Here is a 12942-nt window from a genome sequence, read left to right as displayed (position 1 = left end):
TGACTTTGTTGTTATTATTTGTCAAAATAGTCGTGATGCGGGCGTTTTGTGCACGTTTTTTTGAACGCAGGTGCAGTTGTTCTTAACTGTGCAGTGCACATCTCTTGAGCGCAGAGTGTACAAAGTGTACAAAGCTCTCACGCTGCTTTAGGGCTCAAACGTCCTTGGGCACGGCGTTGATTGTCTAGTATGAGTGCTGATCCTAACAGATCAGCCAACTAACTGGGGAAACCTGTCTGAAACCTCATTAAGGGAGGTGCTACCCGATACGCTTAAATAAAGGAGTTGCCACACTGAGGACTGAGTAAAGTATCGATGTGTCAGCAAGCATGTCAAACTCATCAGGGAACGGGCATCTTGGCATTCTTTCTTGCTGAACCCTTCTCACCAGCCTTCTTTAACCCTAAGGAAAGGAGCACCGTACCACATGACAAACAACCGTGTGATGTGGTTGGTTGGACGCGGCTGGTTTGGCTTGGACTCTGTTCGTGCACGAGCACAAGTATGCTCACATACACAGTAGTGAGAAATGGCCATTGTCTTGTAAGCTTCTCAAACATCCCCAATAATAAACACTGAGATCTTTATGAATGGGAACATTAATAAACAATGATATGTTGATAAACATGCAGACGACATTAACAAACATGCATCAAAGACACTGAGCTTGGTTAGAAAAGAAAGAAGAGTAAATCTTTATTTCAAAAATATTTACTACAGCTTCATTTAGCAGTGTGCAAAGTCACTAACATGTGTACTTATACACAAGCAACACGTGCAAAATCAACCAACAAGGCTTCATTGTAAAAACATTGTTGAAATATCAACATTATGTACATTCACACTACAGAAGACAACACAGTCACAAATAAAACACACATTTCTGCCATTTGCTGGCTTCATGATGAATGATGGAGGATAAAAATCATTCCAATGTTTCTTGACAGGTCAGCACAATCAGCACTTAAATAAAGGTCACTTTTCCCTGGCCCTTAATAAAAAAACATGCACATCAATTGAAGTAATTATGTAATTGCTGTGAGTAATTGTTGACCAAACTGATTATAGTTTGATCATTTGAAAGCATTTTGCCTCACAATTTCTATCTTGGCTACAAAGGTAACCAGACCCTTTACCCCAAATTCTTTGGAAATAAGAGTTTAGAAAAACTGCAGAGTCTCCTTCACTCAAGGACTGCATGGGACAATGCGCTGTGTCTTCCCCTGAACTAAAATGATCATAGAACAAATTCATTGCATACAATAAATAGGACAAAACTCTAATATATAAACACAATTCACTTAGTTGTTCTAAAAGCTATCATTGTTTTTAATTATGTTTAGAAGCCAGTAATTCTTGGACAGTGAACATTATCTTTGATGTTTAAATTATATGTATATGAATAATGCAGTAACTCATCGTCAACGTTTCAGGCTTTTCATAGCAAGGCCAGGCCCATTATGCCTGCAACGACCAGCAGAACTACATGGAGAGAAAAAGGGAAACAGAATTTTGCAATAAGTTTAAGTGCACAAACAAATAGCGCTTCACACGTTACTCTCGCCCTACCTTTTTTTTTATTTTTACTTTTTAAAATATTTTTTCTCACTTATATTTTTTTTTATCTTTATGAATGCCTACCTTGTGTCAGAGATTGTTTGAAGGTGAATGAGTTGCTCGTAGAACTGGATATCTCATTGTTGACATTGGAGATATTATTGTTCGTCAGGTCAAGAGAACTGCTCCGAAAAGTTTCCACAGGATTGCCCAGTGCTCCTGAGCCTGAAAGTGAAAAAACAAAACAAAACAGTGGTATGAATTTAAAAAAAAAAAAAAGAGAGAGAAGTTTCCATCACATGGACAACACAGAAATACCATCTGTGTTAGTGTTTGTCGACGTAAGCTTAAGAGTGTTTTTAAAATATCTGAGCTTACTCGAGTTGAAACTTCCTGTTGAGAGGCTCAGCAACAGGTTGGTGGACCTCGCGGCGGACGATGGTACGGTTGCAGCAAAGGTGCACTGAATAATATTACCAATGACTTGGCCCCTTACTGAGTTCACAAAAGAGTCGGACTGGATGGGAAAAAATACAGATGGCAAAAGGGACAATGAGTTTGAAAAATTGTACCTGTCAGGTGTGAGTTGCGAGAAATATAAGTGAAGGTGGTGGAAGAGACAGTTGGTTGGCTCACAGCAGCAACAGATCACTCTGCGCCGTTCATTGTCAGGAAGCCGGTCTTACCTCCGGCACTCTTGTCAGGGCGCCATTGTTAAGGAGAGCTGGAATGAACAGCACAACACCGTTGTTGTCTGCGCAAACATAGGTGGTGTCATCACCTCCCTGTGGTGTGAAGCAGAAAGGCAAAGAAAAGAAGTTTACACAAGATCTTCAATAAACTGTGCTGTTCGCTGTGGACTCAGTGGTGGAATGACTCATGATGAAGTGGCAGAGCCGGACTCACCAGTGTGCTGTCAGCCGACAGTGTGGCGGCAATATAGCCGGTCGTCTCTCCAGACAGTCCAATATCAAAGTTGTTGCCAGCTTGTTGCCGAGCAGAGAAAAAGAAGCAGTTTGAAGTGGACGGGTCGCAGCTCGCGGGCTGAGACGCACACAGTTGCGTTATGCCGCACGCTTCCCTGGAAAGATTGGCCTGCAAGGGTGGAAAAGAGTCAGTTGACGAGTTTCATGAAAGACATGATCGTTTGAGTAATTTCGAATAATCTGAATAAACAATAGCGCAAACCCACCGGAAGGGCTTCCACGGTGATGTTGGGAATCAGCGGGGGTGTCCCAGCGGTCGTTGGGTTCACTGCTGGCGTGGGTGTGTCTGCCATGGTTGTATTGGAAATCGGGGTGGCGGTGGTGTTTGCCATGGTTGTATTGGAAGTCGGGGTGGCGGTGGTGTTTGCCATGGTTGTATTGGAAATCGGGGTGGCGGTGGTGTTTGCCATGGTTGTATTGGAAGTCGGGGTGGCGGTGGTGTTTGCCATGGTTGTATTGGAAGTCGGGGTGGCGGTGGTGGTGGTTGCCATGGTTGTATTGGAAGTCGGGGTGGCGGTGGTGGTGGTTGCCATGGTTGTATTGGAAGTCGGGGTGTCGGTGGTGGTGGTGTTTGCCATGGTTGTATTGGAAGTCGGGGTGTCGGTGGTGGTGGTGTTTGCCATGGTTGTATTGGAAGTCAGGGTGGTGTTGGTGGTGGTGGTGTTTTGAGCGTAGGTGCCCATTGAAAACCAGCATAGTGTCACCAACAGGACGGCAAAGATCAGTCTGTTGTCCATGTCTAGAGGAGATACAGGAAAAACTGTTATCACAATATCTTACAGATACTGAAATAATTCCTTTTGCATCATATAAGGACCCCACAATTACAGTTATCCTCGAACACCATCTCAAAGGCACGAGGTTGGGTAAAAAAAAAAAAAAAGGTTAATGAGTCTTTCTCTTTGCGTAGACATTAAATACATATATCAATTAATTAAGATTGCTTGACAGGAAGTCTCTTTGGCACTCGTGACAAAGCTGAGAATATAGGATGTGTGACAGGAAAAAAATGTGTTTGTCTTATTTTAGCTTCTATTTTTAAAAGGAGACAACACCAAAAAATCCAGTTGTCTTCCAGTCCATTTATGAGAATATTTTAAATTGAAAGTGCCTACCTGTGGATGTTGCCTTTGGTGATGGCTTAGAGAAAGCTCCAGGTAGTGAAGTAGAGTTCCTTAGGAGGAGGATGGGTTGCTTAGTCTGCTAGATCCCAGGTGTGTGAGTGACACCTCTGTGGCTCTGTGCTACTATTTAAGCCAAAGGGGTTGAGCCTTTCAACAACAAAAAAAAAAATCCCCTCGCCTGCATCACAGAAACAGTTTCCACAGGGTGGAGCTTAAGCGTGTGCGAAAGAGTGACAAAAAAATAAATAAATGTGGACGTCATTCGCTAGGTTCCTGTACGGAAGTTATTTACCTGTTCACATCAAGGAAGGAAGATGAAAACAAATGGCACAAAGTTTATTTCTTGTCCTATATTTCCTTCTGCTTTCTCAGCTTTGTCACTGGTACCAGAGCGACACCCTGTCCAGCAGTCTCTTAATTGTTGGATTTGATTTTGAATGACAGCTCAGGCAAACTCTCTCAGCCTAGCGGATGCCTTTGCAATGCTGGGTTCAATTCAACCATTCTAGTGGGACAGCAGGGTTATATCACGGAAAATAAGTCATTTCTCAACCTGCAGTCGGATGTCCCTCAAGGTCATTAGCTCATTGTAATATGACAGGTCACAGGCCAAATATATATATGTACACATACATATATATATATATATATATATATATATGACTTCAACTCACATATTTGTGAGTTGAAGGTGCAGATGTGTTGATGAAACCAGTCATGAGACTGATGACGCAATGAGAAAAGAAAACTGGTTCACCAATGAGCGCACGGCCTCGTGTTTGCTTCAATAACGTCATTGTATTCCCTGTTCTTTGTGAAAGCAAACCAACCCTGGAAATAAAGCAGGCAAGGCTTGGCAACTCTGAGCTGTTCATCTTCATTATTAACGGTAATAGGGAAACACGGTACTACATAGATAGACAGACAGACAGACAGATAGATAGGTAGATAGATAGATAGATAGATAGATAGATAGATAGATAGATAGATAGATAGATAGATAGATAGATAGATAGATGGATGGATGGATTTATTGTCATTGTACAGGTGCTTAATAAAATAAAACAAAAATAAAGTACTACACATGTTATAAAGAAACACATAAACATATACAGGTACATACACAATATTGTGACGACGAGAACATTGGCGCAAGAAACATAAAAAGAAACATGTACATGTTTAATTGATTGAATTCAATTAGTTGGAATTATTTGAACATTTTCTACATGGCTAGTTAATATCATTCTAACAGTGTGGTGGCAGGAAAGAGCAATTCACCTGTAGATGCTGCGATGTCAGAATACAACTAGAACAAGTTACTTTTAAACAACTTTTAAGAAAAGGAAAAGTTGAAATGTGACCATTGGAAGTCAATTTAAAGTCAGAGGATAAATGTTGGGGGCTCACATTGGACCCTCAACATTATTTAAGGGTTAAATAATATCTTCCTCACACATTTTTCATTGTGAAATTTAGGTTCTCAGGCAAAATCGCTGCTTATCAATTCATCTTTAATCGATCGTCAATCAACTGACGATTAATGAATTAATCAATCATTTATAATCCCTAATATATATATATATATATATATATATATATATATATATGTATATATATATATACATATATAGAAAGGGAGAGAAAGAGAGTTATTACAGTGTAGAAAATGATTTCACGATTGTGTTAAAAAAAAAAAAAAAACATTTTGATGATAGTATTTTTAAGTTGGATTTGACTGATTTTTATGAGATACGATGGAACCAAACAGATTACTTAAACTCAAATACATTCTGATATCATCAATAATGTGAGTGTGAGTGTTCTTGTCGTCAATAAGGTCTCAGCATGACCACCGGGAAATCATGCTCTTCATGCTTGGGCCTTGTGTCGCTGCGCCGGATAGAATCGGATTTCTGTTGATGTAAAATGAGCCGAGTTTCCTCTCAGAGAATTCTCCTGTTATGAATCAGTTGTGGCAAAGTGTGTGTGCAAGAGTTGGCTTTGGACTGGAAATACAAGTTTTCCTCAACAATAGGTCATTATGCAGCTGGCTATCGCTCGGCATGCGTCGTGCCACGGTTCTGTGACGAGCAAACACCTAACGATGGTCAAACAGATATGTTTGTCATTTTAAAATGGAATTACTGCAATTATTTCCCCCTATTAATTCATTTTAAATTATTGTCTTATTCAGGACTTTCAAAATGATTTATTTCTTAAGTTGTGAAACACAAGTTTTTTTGTTTTTTTTTAAGGCTACATGCATAGTTGTGAAATAGCCTTTTTGTTATGTTAATGTGTTTTAAGGGAATATTAATATATAATATTAATATATATTATAATGTTATAGAATATTAACCTTGGTGCCCTCGATTAGTGTTGACCCACCAACCCCTGCTGCCCCTTCACTTTCTCCTGGATGGGAATCAACTCCTGGTAGTTGACGCTCGTCAGGCTCAGCCTTCCTCTTGGACTTTGAACTCCAGCGGCTCAGAAACACCTCCAGGACTCGGAATTCACAAAGCCAAAACACACAAATCCAGTATGCATGACACTCCAGGTCCCCCGACCACACGTTGCGGCCCTGTTTAGATGCTCTTATCACGAACGGCTGAGGTTTATTATACATATTACATTTTGTTATTAGCCCTATCCGTCTCTATCTATTCTTCTATATTCATTTTCTCTAAGGCGAGAGTCCTGCATGCGAGCGGACCTTGTTGACGCTGACACTTTCGTAATTAAACGAGTTCCGTGTTTGCATTGTGCGAGTGGCTTTGAGAATTCAAAAACTAAAAGCAAATATCAGAAAACCAAATATGTACACAGGCTACTCCTCCCTTTTTCTTTGTAAATATCGCAGCAATGCTGCCACTGGGAATGTTTCTGATGGTGCAGGGTTGAGGTGCGGAAAAAGCAACACCAGCATCCACCAAGTTTTTATTTCTTCTTCATTGATTCATGGAAGTCATCATCGTAGGTAATCCCTCTCTATTGAAAATAATAATAATAATAATAAAATATAAATAATAAAAATAAATAGAAGCTATTGGTCACTTAAGAACTTTACCACATGTGGGTTCAGACTCTCTTCATATGATTGGGTTGACCTGAGAACAGAATTTTTTTCATTTCTTTTTTTATTTTCTAGTCCAAAGAAACTGCAGCAGCCCCTCAGTCCTGTCACAGCCCTGCCTTACTGAATATCAGAGTCCAAATGCTATTCAAAGTTAAAGTTAAACTGCAGTGATCTTATCTACCACGACCTGAACAATGTCAATTGTCTTCATCTTAAATGTGAGACTGATTGATGGTGAAATATTAGCATGCTAACGAGGACCAGTTGCTGGAATCCCTCGATGAAAAAAAGAAACAAGTCCAAACAATCACTGTTGTTTTCAGAATTTTAAACGTTCGATTCGAAGTGACATTCATTTTCCGTTATTTGTCTTACGGTACTCTCTTTGCTGTTTCTGGTGTACTGATGTTAAAGTGCTTTTCACTTGGAAATAATTTGTGCTCTAAAAATAAAGTTACAATAGTGATAATGAGGAAATGGGGTGTTAGTGGAGTAAATTGGGACATTTACTACAGTTGTAGTATTGTTACGAATGTGGTTGTTATAATTCCGATGAGGATTAGTCACATTGCTATTATTAGTTGTAGTAGTGCTAGTAGCAGTAGTAATGATAGTGGTGGTAGTAGTAGTAGTAGTAGTAAGCATTCCTTCTCTAGCAGTCATGCATGGGTAATTTGCTAGAAACGTGTCTTGGACCTTCCCAGCCGGAAAGCAGAGAAAAACAGGGTCAACGCGGACCGGACCGGACCGGCCTAGACCAGACCAGACCAGACCGAACCAGACCAGACTGAACCGGACCGGACCGGACCGAACCGAACCAGACCTGATCAGACTCAGTGAACAACACAAACACCTGCCTGGCGCTGTGAAATGCTTAATTTCCAAAGGAACATAACGATGAGAATGACGATGATGAGGATAAGTACACAAGTCACATGCTACTTTGGTCCCAGTGTTGTAATAGCAGAGCATCGTCGTGTTCAAGACCTGCAATTCTAAAAAAGTGATCATTTCAGCCATTTAGCTTCCGGCCCAATTTCAATTGGTCTTGATTAGACAAACAAGTAAGTCTCATGAGATCTGACCCATGTCAAGATTTCCATGCTGTGCACTCGTTTTGGAATACAGACCAACTGTGTGACAACTGTCCCCTTTGTGTCCTGTCTTTCAAGAGGGAATCTCTCTGGATTTCTCCCGGCTGTCGCATTTTCCCCAGTTGTGATGTGAAAAAACACGTCGGCGTGTACCGTCATGATCAGGTCCAAGAGTCAATGCGGCCCAACCCATCATAAAACTGTTATACATGGGCGGCGTGTGACTGTATGATGTATTGGAACAGGTTTAACTGACAGGGGTGTGCACAGGTGTGTTTCAGCTGCGTGACTTCTTCAATCCAAACAGGATTCTGTGGCTGTTCACATTGAAAAAAAAAATATAAAAAAATCTTCAATTTATTCTCTGTCTCTGTTTTTCCCCTTGGTGATCAACACAAGATGATGAAGTTGTATGCTGACGGTGCGCACAATGTCCCAAAGTGCTGGTTTCCAGAACCAGGGGTGGGCAAACTAGTTGACTGGTGGAGCCACACTGGCTTGCAAACTGTGGGTGAGCCACCTCATGCGAAAGGTGTCGCTTTAATGTCCATTGAAAATGAAGCAAAGCAAAGTTGCAACCAAGTCAGTGTCTTTGAAGCCCCACCAGGGTGTTCAGCTCTTAGAACCATCCAGAACCACCCCTGGACCACCAGGGTGTTCAGCTCTTTATTGACATGACTCTGAAAACACTGGAAACATGGATGAAACACAGCAATTTTATGACTTACCGACTATTAATATAATTTCTTCAAGTTCGGCGGGCCGGATTGAAAAGCTTCCCGGGCTGCATATGGAACCCCGGGCCGTAGTTTGCCCACGCCTGCTATAGACTAGCGTTTTCTTTGCATTACTCCACCATGACAAATAAAGAACAGGGGGTTGTGGGTCATCACGTGGGTTTTTCCATTCTACTGTATGAAAATGTACACATAGTTATCATAATTTATTACCCCCCCCCCCCCCCCACGCCCCGCCCAGCTAACTTAATAACCAGTGTGGCCTCCGGTGGTAACAACAACAGCAGTGCTTAAATGTTTACGCAGGTAAATGAGCAGTCTGTCAGCTGCTGGGGAAGTCAGGAGTCCTTCGCTCGTCACAAATGTGTCGATGAGCCACACGGGAAGAATGTTTGCGTCTGATGGGGAAGTTGTAGTTGCACCACGCAGTCTGCGTGCAGGGGAAACTCTCAGCCAGACACCTTTGTGAAAAATGTCCAAGCTGTTTTTGATTTTGTCTTTATTTTTTATTTTTTATTTTTTTTTACTTTTGGCAGTTCGAGTTTGATCGTGATGAGGTTCTAGTCACAAATTGTTGGCACATCTCCATTCAAGATTGAAAGATTCAAGATTGAAAGATTTTATTTGTCAAGTCACGTTACATGGCGGTGAAATGTTGGGTGTGACAAAACCTATTGTGATTGTGTCGGCAAGGAATAAAGGAAGTGTAAAAGAGAGAATTTTATGAAATGTCGAGCAGCAGTTAAAAGCAGGTCTTACAAAAATCACAAAATACAAGTTAAAAAAGATTTTAAAAAAAAAAGATAAAAAAGAGATTTTCGGAGTCTGATCGAGGTTCCGGTCTTGTTGACCTCGTTGTTGACGTTTTTAAATCTCTTTATTTTCTAAAGTATATCCTTCAGTTATATTCTAAATGCTTCTCCTTCTCCAAGGGAGTCTTTGACAGGAGGATCTGTTTGGTTTCGATCATACAAGTCACTGCTTATGTTAGAGCGTCAGAGCCTGGAGAAGAGCCTCCTCCTCTTCCATTCCCTTTCAGTTGGCGGCAATCGTCGGCTGCATTTCGCCAGACTCTGTGCCACCGGGGCAAACGTCTGTTCATCTTATTGGTGGACCCAGAAATGAAAAGGATTTTTCCTCCTCCAGCTGGTGCACTGGTGGGGTTCGGTACCTTCTGTCCACACGGCAAATTGAATCACATTTCATGTGTTATTTCTTGAGTCATACAAGTTAGCCGTGTATGAACTATGACTTTGAGATTTTTTTTTCACAGCATTCCAGCATTTCATTGAGGTTGTGTCAGTTGTCTGGAAGGTATCCATTTGCAACACTTAGTGCCACACTTCTTCTTTTGTTTCGCCCAAAGTCTCAGGAGATAAAGCGATAAAAAAAAAACCCAAAAAAATCCAGCTGCACCAGTTTATCCACATTCTGCTTGGTGTGAGTTGCACAAAATCCTTTTTTTTTTTTAACGCCCCGCCTCTGACTCAATTCTTTCCTTTCCAGTGACAAATGGAATGACTTACCGGGCTGAGCCAGCATCTGTCAACGCTGCTGACAAGCCCATCCGACCTGTCGCCACAGAACCACAACCACGCGTCTCAATAGAATTCTCACAAAACTACGCAAAACTACGCAAAACTCCCTGTGACATGTCGTGTAATTTTGATTCGGATTATCTGTCACATTCATTTGTGGTACAGCCGCTTCACTCCCTCCTTCTCGTTCCAATTACATAAGACAAACAGTCGTCGAGAGAAAAACAATGTTGTCCTAAAAACTTGCCGATTGCCAAATAAAAGGAGTTCCTGTTGGAAAGTGGGATCAGTTGACGCGGGCCACGCCCACAGCTGTGCCCTGGCTCTGCAGTAGGCTGCTAATCCAGACACAATGGGAGATTTGTTGAGGAACCTGCCCGCTGACCTGGTGAAACCTCAGCGTACCGGCTGGTACACGCGCCACACGAAACAAAAACCCATCATCGCTGAAAGGGAGGAGCAGGAATAAGAAGTCAAGATGGGAGAGGAGGTTGGCATTGTCGTTTTGTCAATTAGTACCTGTGGCAACCTAATAAAAAATAAAAAAAATAAAAAAATGCAACACATATTCCTCCTATCAGTCAACCTATGTGCTGCAGAGACAACCCCATCTTAGCCTGGGGTCCCGAGACTGCATTGCTGTCGTTGTCCATCCAGTCCAAACTGAGTTTTGGGGGAAAAGAAGCCTCGGCCCCCTGAAACATAGATAGATAGATGGATGGATGGAGGGAGGGAGGGAGGGATGGAGGGGGGAGAGAGGGAGGGAGGGAGGAATGGACGAACGGACAGACGACAGACAGACAGACAGACAGACAGATAGATAGATAGATAGATAGATAGATAGATAGATAGATAGATAGATAGATAGATAGATAGATAGATAGATAGATAGATAGATGGATGGAGGGAGGGAGGGGAGAGAGGAGAGAGGGAGGGAGGGAGGGATGGATGGACGGACGGACGGCCAGACGACAGACGGACAGACGACAGACAGACAGACAGACAGATAGATAGATAGATAGATAGATGGATGGATGGATGGATGGAGGGAGGGGAGAGAGGAGAGAGGGAGGGAGGGATGGACGGACGGACAGACAGACAGACAGACAGACAGACAGACAGACAGATAGATAGATAGATAGATAGATAGATAGATAGATAGATAGATAGATAGATAGATAGATAGATAGATAGATGGATGGATGGATGGACGGACGGATGGGCGGATGGATGGATGGATACTTTATTTATCCCTATGGGGAAAATTCAGGTGTCATGCCACACACAAAAGACTGTTTCACAATAAACAATGAAATACACAGACATCATAAATGATAACAGTGGACAAACATTAAAAATGGTGAGGAAGCCATATAAAGTGCATGTGTGAGAGGCAACAACACCATGAGGTAATAAAAATGAGTTTTAAAATGCGTTGCACAAATTTGGTTCAAATGTATTGCACAGGTTTGTGTTGCACATGTTCAGTCCAGTTAGCAGCGCCGTCCGGCTGAACACATTCATTGATCGGTCTAACGGCAGCAGGGATGGAGGACCTGGAGCCTGGAACAACCTGCAGCAGGTCTTGAAGGTGTCTGGTTCACTTTGGGGCCTTTGAAGGCCTCATTGGAAGGCTGGAGAAAAAGCCACTGTCAGAGTTTGCAAATCAAACTAGTTTTTATCAATGAGACCCTGGGTCTCAATAATAATAATAATAATGATAATAATAATAATAATAATAATAATTAACTTTTATTTGTACAGCGCTAAATCACAGCCAAAGGCGTCTCAAAGCACTTTATACAATCAGAGAGAAGCAACCGGGCCCCCGGAGCAAGCAAGATGCGACAGTGGCTGGGAAAAACTCCCCTGTGGGAAGAAACCTAGGGCAGAACCAGACTCCAGAGGGCCATCATCTGCCTATGAGTAGTTGGGGTGAAGTAGAAAGATAGAGGAGAGACAGAGAAAGAGAGAAAGGAGCAGAGTGAGCCAGGGTGGCAGACAGGACAGAGTGAAAAACAGAGACACCAACCAGGCAAAACGGATATAAACACAAAGAATAGGAAATAATTCACGGCTGCTGTCCATGTGGAGTGTAAGTGTAAGTGTCCAAGCTTTGGAAGGCAAGAGCCTAGCTCGATGGACAATCTCAATCTCAATGAGGTTTTTAACCTGTAAAAATAAAGGTCAATAAAAAAAATTAAAAAAATGATATTCAACCAATAGAATAACCATTAGAGCAAATAATGCAAGAGGACAGTGAAGATGAAACGTTACGAACTAAACCTGTGACGATTGTCAAGACTAAACGAGACGACAAACAAAGTTGCCCGGGTCAAATCACAATGTTGTGCGTCAAATGAGAAGTCGCCTCCGTTTACTCAAAGAACAATGGTTTCTATGGGAATAACAGTGCGGTGTTTAGTCAAACCACTGTGCCAGCGGTCACATAGACGGGCCGCGGCCGCAGCAGTAATGATCAACGAGGACCTTTCAGGTTCGTCGCATTGACGCTGATGCCAGCAAGTCTTGCGCTCCTTCGTCCGTTTCTTGTACAAAGTCAAACACGTTGACGTAAATGGAACACATCAGTCTGTCGCTGGAATGAACGGCAGACTTTCAGGTCTGCATACCATCGAGGGCACCAGTTACAGGAAAGGCTTGAGGTAATTAGCAGGGCAAGAAAAGTACAAAGTGGTGACGCAGGTTTGTGCAGCCCAGGACGGAGGGTTGAACCTGCAGCACCACCAAACGAAACCCAAGCTGGGCTTTTTCATCAAAGGAAAAATGATTTTAAAAATCTCTTTATCTCTGAAGCTTTCGG

General features: G+C 42.1%; 1 protein-coding gene across 1 annotated transcript; it reads right to left on the bottom strand.

Moving 5' to 3' along the window:
- Positions 1 to 671: 671 nt before the first annotated feature.
- Positions 672 to 3806, bottom strand: LOC142889295 (uncharacterized). The gene is made up of 7 exons (XM_076027942.1): positions 3659 to 3806; positions 2750 to 3282; positions 2464 to 2652; positions 2244 to 2342; positions 1936 to 2074; positions 1642 to 1782; positions 672 to 1482 (listed from the first exon to the last, which is right to left on the bottom strand). The coding sequence occupies exons 2-7, from the start codon at positions 3278 to 3280 to the stop codon at positions 1439 to 1441; spliced, it is 1143 nt and encodes a 380-aa protein (XP_075884057.1). The 5' UTR covers positions 3281 to 3282; positions 3659 to 3806; the 3' UTR covers positions 672 to 1438.
- Between the last annotated feature and the right edge of the window lie 9136 nt (positions 3807 to 12942).

Source organism: Nelusetta ayraudi, unplaced genomic scaffold, assembly GCF_046127955.1.
Source record: "Nelusetta ayraudi isolate G7.1 ecotype Tasmania unplaced genomic scaffold, CSIRO-AGI_Nayr_v1 ptg000022l, whole genome shotgun sequence".
NCBI lineage: Eukaryota > Metazoa > Chordata > Actinopteri > Tetraodontiformes > Monacanthidae > Nelusetta > Nelusetta ayraudi.
This window is presented reverse-complemented; position numbering and strand designations above follow the sequence as displayed.